Raw genomic sequence first — 26864 nt, 5'->3', positions numbered from 1 at the left:
TACTGGAATTGAATGTTTATTTTTTTTTTTAAAGAAACAATCTGCTCTCCTTCTGTTTATCAGGTGAATACATGCATTTTAGGTCATTTTTGGGTGGGGTTAACACTTAAAGAACAAGTAACATTTGGGGCTAAATGAAATACCAATGGAAGATGGTAAAAATAAGTCAAATATTTAAGTTACAAGCAAAAAAATATTAATGCAACCAGTTAGATATTAAAGCCTGCTTTCTCTTACCAAAAAAATGGCACAAATCAAAAAAGCTTGACGAATTTAGTTTAAATGGTACTAAATTGAATGCAAAGCTTCAAAGCATTAACTTAAACAGAGGCATTTATTATTCCACTTGAAAAAAAATTAAAACAGATCAGGCTCCATGTGTAGTCATATTTGGATAGATTTAAGCGTAAGTCACATTTAACCCAGTACTTTCCATAGTATGTGTGGAGCTCCAACATTAGTACTACTACATGTAGTAACTGTCTCACATCAAGAAATCCCAATGTTCGGCATCAAAGATCTAAGGAAACAAAGATATCCTAAATTGGTTTAATTGCACAATTATGAACTAGTTCAACTAAAAGTGGAAGGGGGTTTCAGAATGTTTTCATCGAGTGGCACATTTGTCTATTCAAGGCTGATCATGACACCCACCTGCTGTTTCTATTTCATGGGTAAGAAATACCTCTGCTTATATCCTACAAGTAGGTCATTTTGCAGAATTAAAGTTGCTTTAACATCTTTTCTACTGTCTTACAATCCCATTTTACAAGTCAATCTTGGTTTAAAATGCAAAGTCTCATAGAATTGAAATTAGTTCTATACTTTATAAAAGAATTATAAATATCACACAAAGCCCTATGGCTTTAGGTCAACAGTAGTAACTTAATTGTACATACACTGGCAGCTTTTTTACATGGTTTGCCGTTAGACCGCAAACAGATTTTTTATTTTTATTTTTTAAGATTCTTATATGGTTCCATGAACTGCAAACTTTTAGTACAGTACTATGGAACTGTTGAAAAACTCCTGAACCTGTTGATTTATATACAAATTAAAAACAAAATCATTCCTCTTAGAATATATAAAGATGCCTCCAAAATTTTTGAAAAATACAACATGATGTATCCTGGACTTTGCCCTGCCTTTGATGGAGAACTTCTATGCTAGAGGACTTTTTATTATAAGAAAGTGAAACAGCTGTAACCCTGCCCCAGCTGATCAGGCAGGAGAATGTTGAATCAGAGGCTGGCTAGTAGAACGTAAACTTACCTTAAATTGCTTAAGCATACACTCACTTGTGGCCAAGATATATTAGAACAGAGTTCAAAAACATGATCTAACAGGCAGAAAACTAGAATAGAATTTTCAATATGGTGGTTCTAGCATAGCTTGGCCCCATCCATGTGTTAGACCTCTGTTTAGCTGCAAGTGAATGTAAGGCAAGCTTAAAGAATGTCTGTTTTCTATTACAGTGTGAATGGGGCCTCCAGTTCAAACATTCCCTCCTCCCCCTCAAGTCAGCAGCTCTTCACCTCCTTACCCCTCCCTATTTTAGCCCTCCTCATAAGCAGAAGCTTTTGAACGAAAGTTCGTTGCCAAAAAGAGGAAATCAAGATCAGATATTTCTAAACGTAAAAAAAACTGTTTTAACTTAGAAATTGTTCTCTTTTAAGTAATGAGTTTTTGAAGTGTCTGCACTTAACAGTACTGATTTGCAGAGTGAGCACCTTTGATCCACATCTGACTTTTTGGATTTAAGTTTAAACTGTGTAGCCAGTTTTCAACTTTACATATTCATCAGGACATTCAGTTAAAGACACTGTAAGAATGCAGGTTTTAGCTTTGAAAGCCATCCAATATGTTATTTTACATTTACTGAAAACAAAGATCTTTTCTTCAAAATTAAAACTAGAAGTTAAGTTATTGTCTTAGCACTTGGCAAAACCTGCACCTCACTTCATCCTAAAGATGACGATGTCACACAGAAGCTAGTCACTCCAAACAGTTTCCATCAGTGACCAGAAAACTTGCTCATCAGCAGACAGAACACAACCCTTTTCCAACTGTTCCCCAGTCCCTCACCTCCCACCCCTCCCCAACATGGGCAATTACTTCACACAAAATGTAAAATGGGATACGGTTGTACACAATACCTACCCTTCACTAATACTGAACAAAAAAGCCTATTCTCCAATTACAGGACATTTTTCTCTAAATTTAGGTCAGCACTGGTGCAGTTTGCACTGTTTATGTTTACAAGGATAATACCAGTAAGTACATATATGTTCTTAAACTGAAAATGTAAAACCCTATGAAGTTAATTGGGGAAAAAGTTTAATATTGCTACTTCAGAGCACTAAAACACACAAAGTGAATCCAATAAAGATCCTTGTATTGATTCAATATTAAGTATTAATTGCATGACCATCATAGCACCTCTTTACATTATCACACAATCACCAGAATTATCAACTGCTTTTAAAACTAAAAAGGGCACAGTCCAATATTTATAACTTGCACACTGTTACTATATAGAAACTAGGTGCCTTATACAGTGCTGCGAAAATGGAAGCCTGCAGATTTGACAAAGATGCCAAGTCATATTTTAGACGATTTCAGTCAAACTGGCAATACTGTTGAAGCAAATACTCAACACAGCAGGAAATAAGGACAAAGCATTCTATAACCAAATAAAACATCTGATATTTCCTTTCCCTTTAAGAATACAAGTAAGGTCACTTTTAGCCTTGGAACGGATACATGTTCGCCTATGATGATCTTGCTAACTACTACACAATATCTGATGTCCTCTGCTAAGAATATAGTTTAAGAAAGCCGTAGTTACAAGAGGCATCTACTGTAATACCTAAAACTTCCTTTATGGCAATTATTGAATTCACTTGTCTTAAACAGTGAATATGGGAAGATGGCCTCATGTTTCCTTTTCAATAGTACTCTGAGGATCAAGTGGCTTTCAAGCAGCATGGTGGGTTTGAAATTTTTGCAGTTTAGATCATTCGGTTGCGTTTATGAGTTGGTGAGTCTGTAATGACATCGCCACACTGGGCTGAGGTACGCTTTCTAGTTCCACCATTGTCCAAGTGGAGTGCCATTTCTTCTGATATGAAAGTGTTCAAATCAACATCATGGAGTCCATTTCTCCTACGACTAGCATTGGAACCACTGCTTACGTGAGTGGGAGAGCCTGGGGTACTTGAACGAACGCTTATACTAGCCATTGCACCACTAAGACCTAGAAAAAAAAGAAAGAAAATATTTTAAAAAGGCAATAATGCAAGACAGAAGATGAACTCGTTTCCTGCGCATTATAAGGAATGACACTGAAGTTTCTGTAATATGCTAGAAAATTCATAGGTCAGATAACATTCCATTACCACTTGCATGTATGTATGCCTGTGTAGGCAATGAAAGTCAGCCCCTTTTCAGCATGTAGTGTATTTGAGCATGTAGAGTTACTAAAGTTGCTTCCTATACAATGCATATGAAATTAGCTGTTTACAATCTCGTGATATACATCAATCACTAGTGAGGAAAAAAAACCTGCTTCACCCAAATCCAGATATCTGAGTGTATAGACAACCTATCCTGAAATGTGGGTTTTCAATTTAAGCAGTAATCCATTTAAAAATAAACTATTCTTACTATGTAAGTACTTTAACTATCCAGTTCGAGACTGACCTAGTAGTGAGTTTCTAGGGCATTTGATTTTGATCTGACTTCCTCTAACTCCCAGAATTACTAGTACGAGCAGGAAACAAACAAAGCTACATTTTCATTTGTTAGGAATTGTGTTGATATGACAAACAGGACAGACATTTATACAGCAACTAAACTGAACAAGGTTTCAAAAGTAGTTAAGCAAAGTTTTTACTTTCAACAACTTTAGTGGTATCTTCTGGCATTTCTGAGAATAAGCAACTTTAAACAAGCTCTTAACTTGGTTGAGATGTCTGAATAAAACTATACAAACATTTTAAGAGATGGGCAAGGTACCTGTGACAGCATTTTGGATATGAGATTTGTGAACCATTTCTAGATTGTGATCACTAGAACTTTTCCATTTTCAGTATCTGAATTAACACTATTTTACCACTGAATTATTTGTGACTGTTCCAGATAATTACAGCAATATTCAATAACGTTCTCTGTTACATAAGCACACAAGGACATATTACTGCAGTGTAAGAATTTGGCAAAAGCAGTGTGTTCTAATACATGATCAGCCCTTATATGGCTTGTGTGTTTCCACAGAACATATGAATCTACCAATTCTTTCCCTACAAACTCATTGTCCTGATAATTTCAAGTTAAGATAAGCAAGTGCTCAGATTCATGACACCTTATTTGAAGAGCATCTAGAGGGGAGTATATTCACTATACGGATTGCTAATCAAATGGAAGCTGTGAACTAGAGAACAAAACACAATCAATATCATGTAGAAGAGCTTACTCAGGTATACTGGCAGAGCACAAAACAATGCAACCGGAAAGGAAAGCAGCCAGTAGAACCAGATTGTCAACACACATCACTTCTAGCAAGAGGAAGAGTAAAGAAGCAACTTTTGAAAGTCACATCCACTCGTTACAAAGAGTTCAGTATAGGATTTTGAATATATAACCTAGATCTGTATGGTCAACTTACAATCTATTTGAGGTATTATATCTGCCTAAATTCTTTGGGAATTTGACTTTAAAAAAAATAGTCTGCCTAGTGTTGCTGCAAGCAGCCCATACAAACTACCCAGAAATCTGACAAATGCATTTAAAATAATTTATTCAACAAAATTTAAGTTTAACTCCAAGTGTGTAAGGTTCATTTAAAAAAAATTAATGAACTTCAGACAAGCTTTAAAAGTTCGTTCTTATTTAAGCTTCCTACAGGGGTTGTTTTCACAGGCCTATATTGCAAGACCAGCTTAATAAAAAAAGTTCTCATTAAAAAGGAAAATACAGGACAAACAGCAAATGAAGTACTCTAAGTGCACAGAGACACATGGACAGAGACGCCATGGATATTCATGTTATTGAAAGCTAGAGTGAAGTGCATTTAGAGTTAAAAACTAAATTGCTAGATTACGTGCCAGCATCACAGTACCTGCTTTTCCCCATAACACAAGAGTGAACAATCAGTAAAAGCAACATTAAAATAAGGGGATACATCAGAAAGGAAAAGAAAAACAAGTCAGCACTTTGGAGTCCATTTCTAGTTGCCAGAAACCCCCTTTGAGAGGGCAGAGATAGGGAGATTGCATACAAAAGGTATAGTGTGGTGGTGAGAGGAGAAACATCCTAACAGCATAACTGACCTCTTGTATGTTAATGCTGAACAAGGGCTTAAATACCGCAAGCTGAGCCCTATGACCACAAACCAGCAATAAAGTCAATGGGGCTCCTCACAGAGCAGATAGTAACAACAGGTTAAGAATTCTGACATATTCTTAGTGGAAGCCTGTGTTTAAGAGCACTAGTAAGTGCTTTTCCCAAACATTTCTAAAGCAAGATAAAAATCCAAGACATCCCGATAGTGGTCTTCTGGGAACTACCAAAATATAACTATTAAATAATGCTTCAATTCACAAAGTCACTGGAACAGCTATTTTGCAAAAGCAAGAGATGTGTTAAACATATCTTCAAACTCTAAAGACATATTTAACACAAAAATAAGATTTGTTTTACTATTCCTATGACTACAACCAAAGTTACATAAACCTTTTTTGAGAATCACATAGTATTACTAACAAGGAGTGCAGGGCAACAAGTGGGATAGTGATGCTTTTCCTGCTTATGAATTTACAACTTGCATGCTGTCATAAATTTGCCATTTTTGCAGATTACTAGAGAGCTACTCCTGAGGGCATTCTGCGCCAAAAAAATTTAAAATTCTGCACATTTTATTTCTCAAAATAACACAACATAATCACGCCAGTTTCAATTATTTTGGTAATTTATTTCAAAATATCTGTCAGCAAGTATGTCTGTAACAATACAGACACAAAAATTCCCCAGAAGTAGAGTGGTCAAGAAACCCCTGACAACCCAGTTTCTGTTTCTCTGCCATCTTCCCCCCCCACCAGAGCCCAGCTGGGGGGCCAGATACCCACAAACCCCTCCCCCCCCAGAGCCCAGCCATGCCCCCACATCCCTCGGCCAATACTCCCGAACATCCTCTCCCCCAAAAGCCCTGGCCCAGATAGCCTCCCTCACTCTCCTCCAGGGCTCAGATACCCACACCCCTTCCCTCCCAGAGATCAGCCATGGGGGGGCCCCCCTTGCCCAGATACCCATGCCCGTCCCCTCCTATAGACCAACCACAGGGCCTGCACTTCCTCCCCCTGCCCGGAATCCAGAGACCTGCCCCCTCCCCTCCCAGAGCCCAGCTGTGCCCCCCCCATCCAGACACCTGCCTCCACCCCCAACCCCCACCAGAGCCCAGGGATCCAGAGGGAGAAACAGCCTGATGCTCATTCCCAGGCTTGTGTGGAGTTTCCTGCACGCCACTCTCCTTCTCTCAGGGCATGCTGGGAACTGCAGCTGCCAAGACCCCTCTAGCTCCCTTCCCTCCCCTCGGCAGCCTCTTCTATGTGAGAACTGGGCTCTGCTGTCCATTTCTGCAGGAGAAAGGAAATCCTTCACACACAATGTTAATTTCCGCAAAATTCTGCATTGCCCAGAATTCCCCCAGGAGTATATAGAGCCTGTACTATTAGTTATGTTGGTTAAATAGTCACAATACTGATTGTATGACTGATAAGTCTAAGTATCAGAGCAAGTTTCTTGTGAAGTTCTTAATTTGGTTAAGAATTGTAAGATTTACAAGCTAAAATACAAAATGGTGAATGGAAATTTTTTTAGTAGTGTTGTCTCTGGTATAGAGTACCCGAAGGTTCCTGAAAAAGAGATCAAATGTTTCAAATTCAATTATTTACCAAATAAAAAAAAAAAAAAAAAAAAGTTTGCTATTTGCTCCACTCCTCTTCTAAGGCTTGTCCAATATACATGTTCAGCATTAGTTCAAGTAAATGGTCATCAACTTATGACACTTGTCCAACTCATTTAACCTTATATGCAACACCTATGGCAGCCAAAGGACTACAATGCTTTGACTAGTCAAGATTCACTTGTGAATTCAATCTCCACTGTTTGACTTGTGCACATAATAGAGGAGAGTGAACATTTTAAAGCCAAAGCTCAGTGAGCTCAAGGGCCAGAACTGAAGCTTCTTTTAACTTGGTATTTCTGTAAGGACGAGATTGAGGTTTAATTTCAGACACCATTGTCAAGTGCTATCTTTTTGAAAGAAGTCTGTCCAAGTGACCATTAAACACTAGGATAAAAGTGTTTTGATTTTTAAAACAGATACCTAGCCCAGAATTGAAAAAAGTGCACTTGTTATACCTAAAGAAAGTTAGTTTTTTTAAAATCAAGGTTGTGAAGGTTATAGTAGTGCCTGAAGCATATACTGAACATCCACCTTACTTTCAAGAGATTTAGATAAATTTGCATCATGGTACATTTAAATGCCCATTCAATAACCAGGACACATAGAAAGGTATTAAAATGAGATTACAAACAGGCCTGCTAATTCACAAGGACCAGGGAACCCATTTTGAATTATTAACTTCTACAAATAGAAAGAGAACACTGGAGAGCAATGATAATGTATCACAAGATGTACTTTATTAACTGTACTTTAACTTGCACTACTTCATCAAATATGCAAACTGTAGTGTATTTTGTAATAATGAGATTTTAAGAAAACTTTAATAGAGCACTCATTACTAATTTTGTCTCAGTTAACAGAGGCTAGCATTACACACAATTTAATCCTTTTACTCAGGGTAAACACAGCTCATTGTTCTCTTATAAACTGCTGTTCTGGTGACTGTTGTAACACAATTTAAAGCTATGTTACCAAATTAAAATATAGAAGGTTTAACAGATGCACTGTAGGGTAAGTTATTGAAATGGCAAATTGCTATTCCATAGCAGCTGGATGTCAGTATTATTAACAGAACAATACTCTAAACTAAACAAGAAACAAGACATTGTAGGGCAGTGGTTTTCAAATGAGGGTCCGCAGACTATGTTGAAGGGGTCTGCGAAAGCTTGTTACCATAGAACAGTAGTTTTCAACCTGGTGTCCGCAGACTATATCCAAGATTTCCAAAGGGTCTGCACCTCTATTCAAAATGTTTATGGGGTCCACAAATTAAAAAGCTGTTGTAGGGCAATGACCCACAGTTCAGATAATAAGACAATCCTTGTGTGAAGAAACCATTCCAATAAACTTAAGTTATATCTTCCTTACTGTACACTGTATCAGGCTCTAGTTTTCAGCCTGCTCCTACTAGAACACAACCCAAACAACTAAATGGCTTAAGCGATTAGATTAACAGGAACAGATACTAGATAGCAGTAGTGAGAAGGAGAGAACGTTATTAGTAAGGAGTATAAGACGTTTCACTATTACAAGTTCTAGAGTAAGGAATAAGCTAACAACTTTTTTAGTGTCTGTGCAGGTAACTATGATATTTCAGCCACACAAGGTAGGATATTCACACAACCTTCATACATGCTGTGTGTTACGTTGGAGGGGACCTTTCATTACATGATTAATGCTGGCCAATCACTGTTCAGCACAAGAACTGCATTTTAAGTATTGGTGCATATGCAGCAAGTTTATATAAACAATTGTAGTGCACACAATAGAGAAACTAAGAAAAATGTAAAGCAAGAAAATGTGTTCATCTTCATTGCTTCTTTATGTTGCATCAAGACTGCATTTTTGAAAACTTCTGCTTGCTTTTGCATTTGAAATATTAGGCTGGGACTTCCTTCTCTTTACTGAAAGGCTTGAGACTGAGTAGCAGCAGCTGTATCACTTTAGACTGAAATTCAGCATATCCTTCCCCTCAATTTAGGAGTGAAAGAAAGAAGAGGAAGAGTTCCAGGGTTAAGTTACAACGCATGACATCACTATTCAGATTCTTCAACTGTTGCCAAAGTCTTCCAGTGAAGACAAGAAAGCAACACTAGTATTTCAAGTGCTAGTACGTCAAGAGCTTTTTTAGAGTCCAATATTAAAGATGCATATATTAAGCATGAAAAACCATTAAAAAATATTAGTGGAAGTTGCAATACATTAAAATTTGATGACCGTTTCAAATAATTTCAGGTACAAACATTAAAACCTTACATATTAGCAAAGTAAACAAGAGCCTAGAATGGTTAACTAGAGAGGACATGTTTCATGAAGGAACTCAGTGCCATGCAGTAGAATAATGGTTCCCCATCTTTCATGAAGTTCGCAAAAAAGATTCATTTTGAAAGTAGAAGTGGTCCATGGGAAATATTAACTTGTATCTCAAATGCAGATGACAACCAGTAAAGTCTCTGGACCAGTGTGAGAACCACTGTAGTTGAAGGGAAAAAATAATCAGCAAAATAGGAAGAGGATTTAGTTTAAGTAGCAATTACTGAAGTCTTCTGGATAATTTATCCAAGTTCCAGAGAAATTTTGGTTTGTTGAGATTAAATGTCCATTTAAAAAAAAAAATTAAGTGGAAACACAAGGAATCTGAAGTGTACTGTGGAAAAACAGGATTCATTAAAATGTCGACTACATATAGCCACCTATTTATTGCCCCTCTCCACAACGCACTCCATGACACCAACGGCAAAAGTAAAGTTTCATTCTCTATAAAGCTATAACAACCAATGTTAATACAGAAGTGACACCAATAGTAAATACTCTCTACTCCACACATTTCATTCAGTACCGGGCAAACGGATTGAAACTACAGTAAAGAACAAAACTATCAGACACATAGATCATAATTTGTTGGGGAAGAGTCAACATTTTTTTGTAAAGGGAAATCATGCCTCACCAATCTGCTAGCATTCTTTGAGGGTGTCAACAAGCATGTGGACAAGGGGGATCCAGCGGATATAGTGTACTTAGATTTTCCAAAAGCCTTTGACAAGGTCCCTCACCAAAGGCTCTTAAGCAAAGTATCCTGTCATGGGACAAGAGGAAGGTCCTCTCATGGGTTGGTAACTGCTTAAAAGATAGGAAACAAAGGGTAGAAATAAATGGTCAGTTTTTAGAATGGAGAGAGGTAAATAGTGGTGTTCCTAGGGGGTCTGTATTGGGACCAGTCCTGTTCAACATATTCATAAGTGATCTGGGAAAAGGGGTAAACAGTAAGGTGGCAAAACTACTCAAGACTGTTAAGTCTCAAGCAGACTGCGAAGAGCTACAAAAGGATCTGGAAAGAGCTACAAAACTGGGTGACTGGACAACAAAATGGCAGATTAAATTCAATGTTGATAAATGCAAAGTAATGCACATTGGAAAACATGATCCCAACCATACATATAAAATGATGGGGTCTAAATTAGTTGTTACCACTCAAGAAAGATCTTGCCATTATTGTGGATGGTTCTCTGAAAGCATCCACTCATGTGCAGCGGCAGTCAAAAAAGCAAACGAAATATTGGGAATTATTAAGAAAGGGATAGATCGACAATATGATATTGTCGTCTTATCTATAAATCCAAGCTACGCTCACATCTTGAATATTGCATGCCGATGTGGTCACCCCATGTCAAAAAAGATGTATTGAAATTGGAAAAGGTTCAGAAAAGGGCAACAAAAATTATTAGGATTATGGAATGGCTGCCATATGAGAAGAGATGAATAAGACTGGGACTTTTCAGCTTGGAAAAGAGATTAAAGAGGGATATGATAGAAGTCTATAAAATCATGATTGGTGTGAAGAAAGTAAATAAGGAAGTGTTATTTACTCCTTCTCATAATACAAGAACTAAGGGTCACCAAATGAAATTAATAGGGGCACATTTAAAAACAAAAGGAAATATTTCTTCACACAACGCACAGTCAACCTATGGAACTACTTGCCAGAGGATGCTGAAGGCCAAGACAGTAACAGGGTTCAAAAAAAGAACTAGATAAGTTAATGGAGGATAGGTCCATCAATGGCTATTAGCCAGGATGGTATCCCTAGCCTGTTTGCCAGAAGCTGGGAATGGGTGACGGGATGGCTCACTTGATGATTACCTGTTCTGTTCATTCCCTCTGGGGCACCTGGCATGTGGTCACTGTTGGAAGACAGGATACCTTTGGTCTGACCCAGTATGGTCCATCTTATGTTCTTATGACTACAGCACACATTAACTCTGCTCTTCTCTTTCAACCCACGCACCTGCAAGGTGCAAACCTGCACCTTTAGCAAGCACAATTTGCTATTGATGTTATGTAGTACAACATCAAAATACAAAAGTAAGAGGGTGATGGAAGGCTGTCATCTCTAGCAGGGAAAGTTACATATCTTTCTTATATACCCTGTTTCCCCGAAAATAAGACAGTGTCTTATATTAATTTTTGCTCCCAAAGATGCGCTAGGTCTTATTTTCAGGGGATGTCTTATTTTTCAGAAATGAAAAATGCCTTATTATCGGTGGATGCCTTATTATCGGGGAGGTCTTATTATCGGGGGGATGCCTTATATTACAACGAGAGGCAAAACTGTAAGTAGGCTTTATTTTCGGAGGATGTCTTATTTTCGGGGAAACAGGGTACTAGAGAATGAAGCCAGAGTGACCTTTTCAAATGGTGAAGAGAATGTGGTTGGGGATGACGTGATGATTAGGTTAAATCATCAAGTAACCAGGTTCGTTTTGCTATGGTAGTATTAGGGCTAAAGCAATTAAATCATTGTCAAAGGTTTTGGAGGAGTGATATCCATGTATTTAATCCACTTTATCAGTGTTTCCCTACATCCTTCACTCCCAGCACTCTGAGGCTCACTGCAGTTGTTACAGAAGAATAGAGGTGAAAGAATCCCAATCACTGACAGACCCAGAGTTACTGCCCTTTTGATGAAGTACATTTAGAATGGAGTAGCAGAGACTGTTAAAACTTTGGAATACAGTATACACTGACCACGCATTTACCAATCAGAGCAGCATTACAACTCAAGCGGCTTGAAAAATGAATCATTTCAGACAGTGTTACTCATCAGAAAACTCCAGTGTCATGTCCAGATCCCTCATAGCCCAGGATGCTACTTTACTATTCTAAGTAATCAGAGAAAAGCAGAGCTGCAACAGAGATCCTGTGGTAAGACAGCACGGTAAGCATGCCATTCCTACTCATTGTGGGGGAAAACAGTGTTCATGCATTACACTCCTTTAAGAGAGGTACTGTATGTTGAGGGAGTTGTGATTAATTAAATGGTTCTAAAACTGGTCTAGGGAGCATGCACTGGTAGGTCACAAGCTGCTGGGTACTCCCCTTCAGCTGCTTCCATTTTTTCAGGGTCTTCATTACAGAGCACATGGATGCTTGTAGAAGCAGCTGGAAATAAAGAGCCAGTCTAGCTGCCTCTACTAGGAACGGCTATCAGACAAATGAATCAGTCACTATTTATTTTAGGGTTCTGTATAGTTCCCACCACGATACTACTGGTTCTAGATTGAGAGAGGAACGTGGAAGTGTTGGCAACTGGGAAGCCAGTGTGTGGGTGGGGATGAGGGGGCGCACAAGGAGACAAAAGAGCCATGTGGAAGAGAGCAAAAGGAATTGAAAGGAGAACAAAGGAAGACTTAAAGTGTCCACTAACATTACTGTAGGGATCCTCTGAGAAAATTTGAGTGTTCCTTGTCTTTCATAGGGGATTAGTAAGTTCTGGAAACAAGGGGAAGACCAAGTAAATTTCTACTTCTGGAAATCTTGTGACTAAGTTTCTTTACGGAACAGGTGTTCTAAACAGTGGCTTGACAGTTTCAATTGAAAACTGGAATACACATCCAGAAAGCAAAGTTGTGGAAGCATGCATGTGTAATTAGAGAAAGCACACATACAAGTTTTGAAAATTTGGCCCTACAGTTTTCTTGAAGCTTTAAACTTGTTGCAAAGGAAGTCTTGCAACAGGATCCAATATACTTTAAAATAGTTTCACCATAAAGCAGTGCCTCATAAGAGCCGTCATACAGGGTAAGCCCAAAGGTCCATCTAGCCCAGTATCCTGTCTTCCAATAGTGGCCAATGCCAGGTGTTTCAGAGGGAATGTACAGAACAGGTAATCATCAAGTTATCTATCCCCTCGCCCATTCCCAGCTTCTGGCAAACAGAGGCTAGGGACACCAACCCTGCCCAGCCTGACTAATAGCCATTGATGGACCTATCGTCCATTTGTACCACACACATCCCCATAAACACAACGCAGAAACCAAAACTTAATTTACAGTTCTTCTCATGCTTCAGAAAAAGGCAATCTGGACATCAGTTTATGTCAAATAGTTAAAATATACTCCCAACAGTTCAAGTAGCTAAGCCATAGAGAGGGAGCTTGAGCAGGTAGCAACCTGCAACATCACATTTGTTTTTGTGGTAGTGTTTGACTATCTTTGGGTTAATGTAGTTTTCGAAAGGCTACCTTTAACATACTGTGTGAATATAAGTGTACTGATTCTCAAGGCAAGGATTTGGGAACAAATCAAGGAGTTAATTGGTTCATGATAGCACGTTCTCTGACTCCAGAATTTTTTTTTTATTTTATGTTAAATCAGAGAATCTTGCCTACACAAAACACAAGTTTTCTGGAAGGAAAAGTTATAGTAACTAATGCAATTCAATGATAATACATAAATAAGGTTTCATAGCGATGATGGCCTGTACTTTTACCTCATCTTAGCATTGTACAGTACCTAACTTGATTTCCTTTCACTTCTAATAAGACACTGAACTGTTTTATAGAAACTACTCCAAAGATTAGGGGTTTGTCTTCACTACCGGAAAGATCGACACTGCTGCAAGCGATGCAGCAGGTGTTGATTTAGCGGTTCTAGCAAAAACCTGCTAAATAGACATCAAAGCGCTCTCCAGTTGAGTCTGCTATTCCAGCTCCATGAGAAGAGTAAAGTAAATCGACTGGAGAGCAACTCCTGTCGATGCAGCAGTCAAGATAGCGGGGTAAGTCGACCTAAGCTACGTCGACTCCAGCTACATTATTCACGTAGCTGGAGTAGTGTAACTTAGGTTGACTTATCCCAGTAGTGAAGACAAGCCCAAAGTGAGAGCTGCTCCACTTTCAGAGATTTGGTACTGTTTCCTACTTTGACTCTGCAAAGGCCTAACCCTCTGGGTAAAGTCCACAAGACTGCCAGCTAAGAAATTTAAGAGCCCTGTCATATCTCACATATTAAGTTAGTAGAGTTGGGGAGAGAAGGGAGTTCAATTTTGGAGTGACAGTCTCCCTGCAGGAACCTGAACCTTCTCTCTTCCCTACACATTTTGGGTAGAATTGTTCACTTTGCCAGACTAACTCATGGCTACAGGATGCATGTTTTTTTGGAAGTTGAGAAAAGAAAGCACTAAACAGATTCAAACAGCAATTACTCAGGCTGGGTCTAGACTACCCGCCTGAATCGGGGATCGATTTATCACGTCCCATCGGGACGCGACAATCAATCCCCGAATCGACGCTCTTACTCCACCAGCGGAGGTGGGAGTAAGCGCCGTCGACGGGAAGCCACGGAGGTCGATTTTGCCGCCGTCCTCACAGCGGGGTAAGTTGGCTGCGATACGTCGAATCCAGCTACGCAAATTCAGCTAAGTGAATAGCGTATCTTAAATCGACTCCCCCCTGTAGTGTAGCTGTAGCCTCAAACACTTTGAACACCTCCCTATTCCTTTGTTAGCATAGCTTCTCCCTCTCAATGGATTCTAAACACAGATATAACTTCATAGATGTATCACATAGAAAGGATAGGAATCAATGTCTATACTGGAATACTTCATTATCTTGCAGATTGTACGATTTGCTCATATCAATCAAAAATTAGCCAACTGGAAAAACTGTAGAACTAATGTCCACTTCTGTGAAACCGACATTAAAGATAGTTAGTTTCTTGAAGTGTCACTTTTTAATAAAGTATTAAATAAAAACATGTACTTAATGTTTCTTATGTGCACTTCCATGCTTTGTTATTCTACAAGTGCTGCTTTTCTGCCAGCTTTAGCAGAACAAGAGATGGTTGATTATACACAAGTCTCAGTGGCCAAAATTGCATATAATATTCCAAATCTTGAAAAACTACTGAGTTTTGGAAAGAGTCTAAAGATTGGTAAGGAGAATGATATGGAAAGTGACAGATTCTTGAAATCTGTCTAATGTATTCAGACAGAAGGAACTGTAGAGGAATGCAGTCATTTTAAAAAGAATAGGTAAACATGAACCTGGTCACCAGATGACTAGTGTAAGATAGACTGTATGAGGAAGAGAGAAAACGTGTATCAGGAGGAACTAATCCAGTGGGTGATTGACTTGTATGCCAAGTGAAGAAGTGGAAGGACATTTCTAGATATTATAGTACAATTGAAGAGTGGGGGCAGCTAGACAGGAACTTGATGAACTTTTTCATACAGTTTCTAAATTATTTGCTCCTGGGGGAATTCTGCACTGCTGCACACATGCAGAAATATGTTGCCCTGCAGATTCTCTTTGCTTTTCTGCAGAAAAATTGTTTCTATGGGGAAGCAAAGAAGTTGCACCAGTGCTCACGCACCCCTCCTCAGCAGTGTCTGTTTGGGCAGCCAGGGGAGAGGTAAGTCACCCTGGGATCGGGTGGGAAGGAGATGAGGACTAGGGATATCCAGGCCAGCCAGGGACATTAGTCACAGCTTTGGAGAGGTGGGGGGGGGGGGGGGGGAAATCAACCTCGGAAGCTTCCCCTAGCTGGCCTGCAGGAAGCTCTGAACCCTGTGTGTTTGTGGGGGGAAGAAGGTGGTGGTGAGGCTTGACAGGGTATGGGGGAGGTTCAGATACATGGGGGTTGGGTGGTCAGCAGAAGCAGCTCCCAATACACTGACTGCCTTCTCCCACTTCCTGGCCCCATCACTCCTCAGCCATAGGGCGAGGGGTCACTGTACAGGGAGCTGCTCCCCCTGGCCACACAACCCCCGTGTATCTGGACACCCCCAACCCCCCCATACCAAAAACCCCCGTCGAGCCTCATTCTTTGACATATCCAGAACTCCCGTCTCCCCGAACCAAGCCTCCCCCTGAATCGGGAGCCTCCACACCCATACCCCCACCTCACTGAGCCCCAAACAAGCCACACACTGACCCCCTCCCACACGCCACCAAGCCCCATTCCCCCCCACACTTAGACACCCCCCCCACACACACACACACACACACAGCGCCATAACCACATTTACTTGGACTCCCCTGCAGAGTCCCATTCCCCCTACACCCAGGACTCCCCAACAAGCCCCCGTGCATCCAGATTCACCATGCACCCAGACCCCCCACCAAGCTGCTTGCACTCAGATTGCGCAATACAGAACCCTGCTACTCTAGGGATTTCTGCACCAAAAAATTAAAAATTTTAGAATTCTACATAATTTTATATGGCAAAACAACAGTAACAATATAATCACACCATTTTCAACTATTTTGGTAATTTGTTTCAAAATACTTGTCAGCAAATAATTGAAAATGGTGTGATTATATTGTGTTATTTTGACAAATAAAATATGCAGAATTTTAAAATATTGTGTGCAGAATTTTTTTTTGCACATAATTCCCTTTTAATGATTAAAAGATACTATTACTTGCTCCTAAAGCAATGTAACTTTATTTTTTGCCTGGTGGTTATTAAGTCTACCTGCATAAATCCTAAAGAATGGTACCTAGCAGGCACCCGAAAGAATTCAGGCACCTACATGATGTAGCCACCCCCAGAATCAGACCGCCACCCTCATCTCCAGTTGCCCTGTAACTTATGAATATGAATATGAATAATGACCCAATTATTGGTGTGTTTACTATACGAATGTTGGTTTTGTTTAACTGAAGCCATAAGGGGGAAAAAACCCAGAACCAAAAGAAGGTTCAAGCTAAGCCACTTCTCCACACATACTTGAAGGTTAAGAGACAATGCCAAGAGGCCCACACACAGAGATCAAAAAGGGACTCTCTCAAAAGGAGGGGGAGTTGTTATGCGGAACCAGAGAGACCAAAGCAAACATTCTGTATCTTCTTATCTTGGTTGTGGCTTTGCTATTGAAATTCTTTAAGTTTATAACGAAGTCTGTAGTGTGATAGTACTGCAATCTTAAATTATTTCCTCAACTGAAGATGCCAGCAGCCTATTTATTTCCATGCACACCCCTTTCCTCTACCTGGTCCTGCTTCCATCTCCCTAACTCCTAATAGGGGGGAGGGATAGCTCAGTGGTTTGAGCATTGGCCTGCTAAACCCAGAGTTGTGAGTTCAATTCTTGAGGGGGCCATTTAGGGATCTGGGGCAAAAATCTGTCTGGGGATTGATTTGAGCAGGGGGGGTTGGACTAGATGACCTTCTGAGGTCCCTTCCAACCCTGATATTCTATGAATACTTGTCCTATGAAAAACTCAAGTTTTAATTTATTCAGTCTCATAGGACAGTTGAATTAAGATTTTTTTCTAAAATTCATTTTGTAATTTACTTCTGGGCTGGACCGGCCCATCATTTTATACTTTAAGGACTCTGCTCATTTGCGTTCACATTAAAATTTTTAGATGACCCAAAGAATGGAAAAGGTTTAGTATGTTTTGAGTAGAGAAGTCATGAAACTTGAGATTATTTTACTCTGAAAGGATGAAGAAGTGAGAGATGAGTGTATAAATTATCCATTGTGAATAAAAAAGTTTTTTTTAAAAGTTAAAAGATGAAAGCACTTAAAAGCCAGCAATAAAAATCAAGTAACCATCAATTTAGGTATATGAGTATTAGAATATGGGTATTTGTTAAATTAAAGCTACCTAGGAGAAATAAGAAACCAGCTCCTAGGGTTTGGGAGCCACACCAAGCCATTATGGCTAAATAAAAGTTCAAACACTAAATTCTGCACCTGAATCAATTTCTCTAAAGCTTTCAGACAGTAAGAACCATTCCTCTGAGGTACACCCCTGAACCACATTATATTAATGAGAACTCCTAGAAATAAAAATGGCAGCTGTGCAGTACTAGTAATGGCTTCTCTAAAAGTGTTACAGCTTTTCCTATGAGGAATATTATCCTCTGAGCATGGCTTGAAAGATGCCTTCACTAGTAGTGCAGAGCAATGAAAAGCTGACCAAAGTTTGATTGATCCACTCAAGAAGAAATGCAATCACTTGGCCCATTCCTGACCAGTCAGGATGCTAAGCACACCAGTGAAATTGGGACTAAGCAAAGTGGAAGGGCATTACTAAAAAGGAACAGATAAGAGGGGGGGAGGGATAGCTCAGTGGTTTGAGCATTGGCCTGCTAAACCCAGGGTTGTGAGTTCAATCCTTGAGGGAGCCACTTGGGGATCTGGGGCAAAATCAGTACTTGGTCCTGCTAGTGAAGGCAGGGGGCTGGACTCGATGACCTTTCAAGGTCCCTTCCAGTTCTAGGAGATGGGATATCTCCATTTATTTATTTATTTAAGAGGGAGTATAGGCCAGTCAAGAGCTCCCTCTTCCTAGGAAAAAGAGAAAGGGAAAGTAGGGGTAAGAAAACAGGCTCCCAGAAGCAAAGAGAGGAGAAAACAAAACTGCCTTCCAGTGACTGGTGAAATTCAGGTTTCAGAGACGTCAAAAACGAACATGAAAGATGCCATCCACTCTTCCACCAATGGGTAGGATCAATGCTTTTAGAAAAAGCCTGTTTTCTTTCCAGAACGAAGTATGGCTTTTCAACAGCATGTTCCAGAAATTGGTTCTGAAGATACAGACAGCACCCCATCATCAGTATTGGCACCGATCAGTAGATGACCGGTACGTGTGGATGACCGGTACGTGTGGTTTTTTTTTTAGTCCTTTTTCTTCAACATGAAATCATTTTGCTGAAAGAGGGTGGCTACAAGTGCATCCTAAGCTCACTTTAGGAGACTACAGCTGCACAAGATACCAATTTCAAAAAATGCTTTGCTCCTTAATGCAGAAAAACTTTTGCCTGCACTTAGAATTTAACAATTGTACCATTTCTTAGCAATTAACTAACATGTTAGTAACACATAACTGCTCCAGAGCAAGTGCCTTTACACAAGGATGCCAACTACACTTCCTCTCTGGTTACACTGTAGTGAAGGGAGCCCCAAAATAAACCCCAAAGCTTAACAGAAAGGTATGCTCCCCATTAAGGATTCCCACCCATCTTTTAAAAAGAAATATTGAAAAAAATTACTGTTACCATGCAGAGCTATGGCTTCACGGAAGGGCTGCAAATCAGTCTCTACAGATGAGCTAGTTTCTGTTGAAGTAGCTCGGTTAGGGGATACTACAGTCAGTCTTGGGGGAGCTCTAGAGTTTCGTGGAGGAGGAACTTTTCCACATAGGAAGCTGATCAAATCTTCTCTACGAATAGTTCTTCTGCGTTTTTTAACCCAAGCTAACACATCCTTATTGCGACGCTGATAGCCAATTTGAATTCCTACATCAAAGCTTCGTTGATGGGCATCCACGCTTTCTGGAAAAAAAGAAGAAGACAAAGAATGTTCTTAAGTGTTGCATCTGAAGCAGAATAATTAGTCTGTAGCTTGTTCATTCATAAGGGTTACCATGTGTTCGATTAGACAAGAATGAGATTGCAAGAGACCACAGCCCACCCCAGTTCCCTCCTCATGTTGGAGTTCTGAGTAACACTTATCTAACATCTTCAAGAGACACAATCAGGACAAACATTGGTATACACAAGCTTAAAAGTTGCCTTCATAGAAGATAGTTTATATCCTATACATATTAAACTGCTAAGCAGGGATGGTCTCTTTTCCATGTTTGCATAGCACCCAACACTGCAGTTCCCAATCCCAAGTTGGTGTTTATGGTGCCATCAAAAGTATTTGCTATAAATAAGTGGTGACTGATTATACTCAAGTTTTGATGTAAAGAGTCAGACAGAGTTGTGTTTAAATTGAACTAAAGCATTATCTATGGTATTTCAGTTAAGTCAGTACTTAACAGTGGAACCTTTGAAGAAATTATCATATCTAAAGTCAATTTAAACAAATTTAAGAGTAATTTCTGGTATTACACTTGAGCAAGTCCCCCTAATGAGTTTTGGCTTTTTATGCTCCCTTTTAAAGTTATTCTCTTCCACTGCGTGCAAGAATATCCACAAACTAGGGAAACAAGCTAAACACCAGGTGTTATCACACAAAACCTCGTCCTTTTGCTCTAGGTAAACAATTTTCAGAGGTGTGATTTCTTTAGAAAGCATCCCTTGAATTCAAGGCAGCCATGTGCTAGTACTTTAGCAATGCTCCAAGCTTCATTTTTTGTAAATTGTCTCATGTGGGACATCTTGAATTATTCCCTGACTTATTATATTCATGTATTTCATAATCCATGAAGGTATATTTTGTAAAAGCCTTTCACGCCTTCTACTTGCAAAGCCCAGGACAAGTTTAGTGCACAAAATCTTTGGCTGGATCTCCCTCAGGTATTAGATCTCCTACCAAGTTGAATTTCATTCTGGATACTGACATGAGTTGTCACCGTGTGCATGCCACTTTGTTATTTTCTAGTAGATCCTTTCAGATCATTTGATCCACTTTAAAAGGAGTTTCTAACAACTCTGGCTAATTAGTCTAAGAACTACGTCAGTATGTTACTGAAATCAGTCACATTTTAAATAGGACATACAATGTTCTGTACTCATTGTGTTTATTCTACTGTTTCTGCCACAGCAGTTTCTTCTCAGTGCTTTGCCAACAGTGATTTCAGCATATGAACAAGACACCATGTTTGCTCTTGCTCCATAATGAAGACATGGAGCTTAATGTTGGAAAGTCCACTCCAATTTCCTTTACTTAATCTTTCAGAGAAAATACATTTAAGAACTTGGCAATGCTCCTTAAATGAGTGTTTCTGAAGCGCTGGTGTTTTTCCCCCGATTGGGGAAACACTAATGAACAAAGAGTTCTATGCCTAAACCATGTCAATAGCTCCTTCATACTTGTTTATTCAAATAATTCATACAGGTTTCTCACTGAAACAGCGTTATACATGATTTACCTGCAAACCAGCTTCCAAACTCGTTTTTACACATAATATACAAAACTGCCATATTGTATTTGAGAATCAAGGTCAGTAGAACAATAATTTAAGATTTGTTTACAAGGCACTATTACCCGATTTGTGTAAAAAAAAAAAAAAAAACCCTGGTGTTTATTCTGACCACAAGTAGGAATGCTTCAGCCATCATAGTTTAAAAATTAGCAGCACTTCAAACATATTTGGCAAATACCATGTCCCAAAGCTTTAACTAGAAACAGTTCGGATGTGTTTAGTATATAAAGTGTAGATCTAAAACAAATACACAATTTCACATCCTTTATGATAAAAATATTTGAAGTGGTAAGCCTATGAAAGATTCCTCCTCCATATTAATATTTTGATGTCCAAGTCTAATAGCTACTATTCAAACAGGATGCTCAATTCACACTGTTAAAAGGAACACCAAAAAGATTATAGTAAGAGAAACAAATAACTTCCTCTCAGTTTATCATGTGCATTTGACCGTATTTTGCCTGGTCAAAACCACAATATTTATGTTGACTTTATCACACAGCTAAAGAAACATTTTTGGAGACTAGGAAAACATGAGATTACAAAAGCTGGTGGAAGGACTGATACAGATCTACTTATGGAAGCTACTAAGAACTCTAAACTAGTTTTCAAATTGACAGTGTTCCTTTAATTGCTTGCCAGGATCACCTTCAACACAGAAAGTAAGAGGAAAGAAAAGAGTCCACATAAAGCCATCAAGGTTAAGTGCCATCTATGAAAAGTGGTCTGTTGCTGAGATACATGAACAATGGGCTGACCACTATCTCCAGTCATATGGTGCTGAAGGTATTTGGCTGCTAGTATAGATGGGACATGTCTTGCCTTCATTAGAAAAAAAAGCTGTTTTAAGATATTAATATAGTATAGACCAGGTCATTGTAGTTTTAACACATAGCTGATCTAGGTCAATCCTACACTCCCCTTAAGGTTCAGCTCCATCAGCTAAGACTACAAATAACTAAACTTAGGTTAGACAAGTCACTTTTAGTTTTAACACAACATCTAATATCCTAATGAACATATCCCTTTTTCCTAGTGAAGTCATGTCCAACAAGATTTCTAGACATCATATTCCAACAGGTCTCTAACACACTTTCTGGAATGGTACTGAAAAGTTGTGTCCCCTCTGAACAAGCAGCCAAACCATTTTCAGGGCAAACCAAGTAGGATATGGAGGACAGTTAGTGAGCAACAGCCCATTTTCTGTGTTTAGATGGACATATTGTCAGTAGATCTAAAAAACTTAAAATACTTTTGGTGCCCAGTGCTGCAACTGATTGGACAATATTGTATGAAGAGTGATTAAATGCTAAGAGCCTAATCAAGTTTAAAAGTGAAAACTATATGCAGATGAATTGAGGTGTGAAGGAGAACTGAACATACTTGAATAACATTTATTGAAATTATATATATGCATGCCAATAATCTGTTACCAAGTAAAAAATGGCTTTAAATATATTTAACAGATGTTCCTGATGTAGGCAGTTTGAGATGCTTGATTCATCATACAATATTCCTTTGATGACTTTTTTGCAGCTTCATGTGAAGCACACGGCCTCCCACACCTTTGATAGTAACCACAATGAACCAAGTTTTAAAGAGCAACAAGAATGTTTAGAACTTTTTAGTACTACATCTGTATTTAACATTCTACCCTGCCAGCTCTCCTTGTGCATAGCTTTATTTAGAGGGATTCTGTCCCCTTGAAATGTAGGCAATTTAATGTAGTCCATTAAAGAGACGGTAGCTAGATAGATAGATGGAAGAATTCTTTCCTTGATCTCGCTACTGCTACTCCAGGAGGCTGATTACCAAAGTTGATGGAAATACCCCTTCCATCAAAGTAAACATCTATGCTATGGCACTACAGAACCCATAGTGTAAACATGGCTGCAGCCAATAAGACTTTATAGAGGAAACAGTAAAACTGACTTTTGACACAGGCTGTGAAATACACAAGACTAAAAATATTCATAGTAATTTCCACTACTCAGAAGAAAAAACAGAAACCTTTTCAAAAAAGTGTGTAATTTAATGACTATCAATTTAAATGATCTTATTCACGTGAGAGCCAGATCATTTTAATTTCATGGTAATGTATTTTCAAGTTATTCTGTTAAATAATCATGGCAGAACAATATCATGAATTTATTTTTTCTTGCAAAACTTTAAAACAAATTCTTTAACTGAATCCAAGCAGTCCTTCCTAAAAAGGGGAGGTGCTCTGAAGAGCCACAAATCAATAAGATTCCAGTTTATCAAAGTTTGCATATAGGCAGTAGATATTCTAGCCAGATTATAGCTTTGATTTACATAACAGCTCCTCTTTATCCCATAGTGATAGATGAGCAAGTGGAAGCTCTGTTGTAGTTTGACCATCATCAAGGAAATGTGGCTGATTAACACTGTGTAGCTGCCAAGTCAAAGCCTAGAACTAGTGTTTCTGGCTATTCCATCAAGCCCACATTCCATTTTGAGAACTACATAAAAGCAGAGATTACAATGTCTATTTCACTAACTCTTCATGGATGGTCTACAAAGGAGAAGCAAGTCTCCAATGTAATGGTTACACACCTACTGTTTCCTCCCCATTTATTACCGCATGGTGAGAAGCCTGATCGGTTATCAGAAATACTACACTGCTAAACTCAGTTCAGTCATTTAAAACAAATCCATGGACTGACAAATCAGCCAACTGCTAACAATCAAAGATAAAGCATGCATATATGTGTTTCCATTTAGAATTGTAGGCATGAAGCAAAACAGATATGCAGCTAAACAAAATCGTGCAAAAAATAAAACTCAAGCAAAAGAGTACTTTATTCTAGGGTTCTTCTTTTTTAAAAGCTCTGCTTTTGACTCATCACCATTAGCAAACAGACAATGGTAATGAGAGCCACAATGCCATAGTTTGCATTGTTCAGACAGCTGATTTGGGAAAGTCACTGAATGTTTCTGTTCCTATCAGGATCATTCTGCAACAGTGACCTACAAGTACCTTTTCCAATCAGAGGCTACAGATTGATAGTTAAACTCAGTGTATCTTTGTAGAAACTCTAAGTGTCATCAAATTTCTAAATATGACTTTACATTTTTGTGCATCATGGGTGCATTTTGTGCATCACAAGTGTCCAGAAGGTTCTGTTTGCATGTTACAATATTAGTGAAAGTTAACTTTCCCCATTTCCTTTGGGCACCTTAAGTAGTCACTAAAAGTCGTCAGCATGAATTTAACTGATACAGGTAAGAGATCTAATAAAGAATGAGCACCACTGTCCTACAACCAAATTTCAACACTGGCAGACATTAAACCTTTGAAGGCATGCTTACTAAAAAAACCTCTGAGGTTTGCATCTGGAACATGAAGTCTGCCTTTTAAACAACTTATTTAAAATTACAAGAGACACAAAGGTATCACTGTCAAATTCTATGCTATGGCCTGTTGTACTCCTCTCCTGAGCTTATCAGAATGACATGCACATGTTAAGAGCTTCATTATGCAAGAGCCTAGGAATGGAACAACTTAAGTTAGTCACTCACATGAGCCAACATGGAAGAAAGTTAACTGCTGCCAAACTACAGTGGCCAAGGAAAGGTTGCAAGATTCAGGCAGCAGCGTGGATTTTATGAGCAAGGCCAGCACTTGGGAGGAGGGGAGGGATAGCGCCGGGGCCGGCCCTTACCTTTGTAGAGGTTGGTGACTGCGGTGGCGGCATTCTGGAAGGGGACCCAGAGGGAGAGCCCTGGCTGCTGGCACACCCGGTCTGCAGGAATGGAAGGACACACGCGCTGTTTATTTTGGAGACACTAACTCCGAACGGCCATGTTAGGTTTCGCCATTTTGTTCAGCCTCCCGGAGGCAGCCCGGGACCGGGGTGTGGCTGGGCCGACCGCGCCTGCTACCCGGAACCGGGATAGGCGATGGTGCCCCAGGACCGCCGGCGCAGCGCCCTGTCCTGCCCCCTCCCCTCAGAACCCAGTGCACAATGGGGCCGGCCCCGCGCTCGCCATTTTGTCGGTGTTTCTTCCCTGGGCTAGACGGCAGGAGCCGCCTTCGGGAGGGCTCGGTCCCCGGCTCGGCTCTCCCCCCCTCGGCTGCTCTGCGGGTCACCAAGGGCTCCCTCTCACCCTCCCCTCCGGGGTGGGTCTCGGCGGCGGGACCCAGCCCCTCGCTCCCCCCGGCGGTCGCTGAGCGCTGCCGGGAACCTGCTCCTCCCCTCACGCCAAAGGGCCCCCTCGCCGCCATCCCGGGGCCGATCCCTTCCGCCCCCCCCCCCCCACCCACCCCCGCCATTTTGGGCGATCTCTGGGGAGGGGCCGGGGCTCCAGACACGGCTGGAGACAGGAGTCGCGGAGCGGGGCGAGAGCGGCGGGTTTCCTCGGGGTCGTCCCCTCCCCCGGGGGGCTGGAAAGGTGATTTCCAGGGTAGCGGCGGAGGCGGCGGCTCCACCTCACGCCATTTTGTTTTCCCGTCCGCCTCTATGGATGGGTGCGGAGCCCCCACTCCTCACACTGCCCGGGGAACCCCCGCCCCTATGCGGAGCCGCGTCCTCACCACACCCCCTCCGGCTTCCCCTGGGGCCTACCCCGAGCCCCCCCCCCGCCCCGCAGGGTTCCTCCCTCACGTCTCAGCCAGCTTCTCGGCGGAGCCTCCCCCTCGTAGCGCTACGTCTCCCCCATGCTCCATGGCTGGCCCGGCCCGGCCTCCCGCACGCCGGGCGCCCCGCTAGCCTGCCCCGCTCACCCTTGTAGAGCTGCGCCACGGCGGTGGCCGAGTTCTGGAAGAGGTGCCACAGTTTCTGCTGTTTGTGCTCGGGCTGCGCGGCGGCCGCCGCCTCCTCCTGCAGCTCCGGGGCCAGCGCCTCCTCCTGCTCGGCCTCGGCCAGGCACTGCCGTTCCCACTTGCTGAACCAGTGCTCGGGCCCGTGCTCCTGGATCTCGGCCTCGCCCTCCTCCTTCTTGTCCTCCATCCTCCGGCCGGCTCAGCTCCGCCGCCGCCGCGCCCAGACCCGCGTCACACGGCAGCGCTCGCCTGCCCTCCCCGCCGGCGGAGGCCGGCCGGCCGGGCTGCTGCTGGGGCCGGGCCGCTCCTACCTAACCCCCATGCTCTCGGCCTTCGCTCGCCCTAGCTCCAACCCCTCCGCCGGCTCCAACCACACTGAGCCGCAGACGCCGCCCCAATCCCAGTAAAACCCCAGGAAAGGCAGCTGCCGAACCTGCTGTCAAAAAAAACCCGCCCCTCGCTCTCTCACTGGCAGGCTTGGCTCCACCTTTGCCGGTTTGAACGGCAAAGCCCACATCCATTGGATAACTGCGTGCCCATCACCAAGCCAGTGTCACAAAGGGGCGGGAAGAGGGACAAGATTGGTTACGACACCAAAAGCTTCTGCGCACGCGCAATAGGGCTGCGTGCTGTGCGCAGGCGCAGTCGTTCTCTTCCACCGCCCTGAGGAACGCAATGAACCAGCCTTCCCTCTCCTTTCCCCTCCCCCTATCGTGATGTACTGGGGTCTTGGTGGTGACTCCTCCCATTGTCTGGTGGTAAGGGAGGGACACAGGCTGCTGAGGTCTGTGCTCTGTGGCCTCGTCCCCTGACACTTCCAAGCATGATTTTAATGAGGAGTTCTGAGGCCTCCCTGTGATTTTATATTTCATCATTGTGTGACTAAGTAAACAGTGCAAAGGGAGAGACAGCCACTGCCTCTGCTCCCACCTGCATAGGGCCCCCACAGCA

General features: G+C 41.2%; 1 protein-coding gene across 2 annotated transcripts; it reads right to left on the bottom strand.

Annotated features, from left to right (window-relative positions):
* On the bottom strand, positions 1–26297 carry HAPSTR1 (HUWE1 associated protein modifying stress responses). 2 transcript variants are annotated; one of them, XM_054043147.1, is made up of 5 exons: positions 25875–26297; positions 24814–24894; positions 19254–19529; positions 3195–3256; positions 1–520 (listed from the first exon to the last, which is right to left on the bottom strand). In XM_054043147.1, the coding sequence occupies exons 1-5, from the start codon at positions 26098–26100 to the stop codon at positions 485–487; spliced, it is 681 nt and encodes a 226-aa protein (XP_053899122.1). In that variant the 5' UTR covers positions 26101–26297; the 3' UTR covers positions 1–484. The 2 variants fall into 2 exon arrangements, with proteins under 2 accessions (XP_053899122.1, XP_053899121.1); XM_054043146.1 differs by having other exon boundaries at positions 1–3256.
* Positions 26298–26864: the final 567 nt, after the last annotated feature.

The sequence above is a fragment of the Malaclemys terrapin genome, chromosome 10 (genome assembly GCF_027887155.1).
Source record: "Malaclemys terrapin pileata isolate rMalTer1 chromosome 10, rMalTer1.hap1, whole genome shotgun sequence".
NCBI classification, from domain to species: domain Eukaryota; kingdom Metazoa; phylum Chordata; order Testudines; family Emydidae; genus Malaclemys; species Malaclemys terrapin.
This window is presented reverse-complemented; position numbering and strand designations above follow the sequence as displayed.

Coding starts and splice junctions, on each gene's coding strand:
- HAPSTR1 (XM_054043146.1), bottom strand. CDS start 26,100: ATGGAGGACAAGAAGGAGGAGGGCGAGGCCGAGATCCAGGAGCACGGG. Junction 24,895..25,874: donor CGTGGCGCAGCTCTACAAGG/GTGAGCGGGGCA, acceptor CCATTCCTGCAG/ACCGGGTGTGCCAGCAGCCA. Junction 19,530..24,813: donor AGTCACCAACCTCTACAAAG/GTAAGGGCCGGC, acceptor CTTTTTTTCCAG/AAAGCGTGGATGCCCATCAA.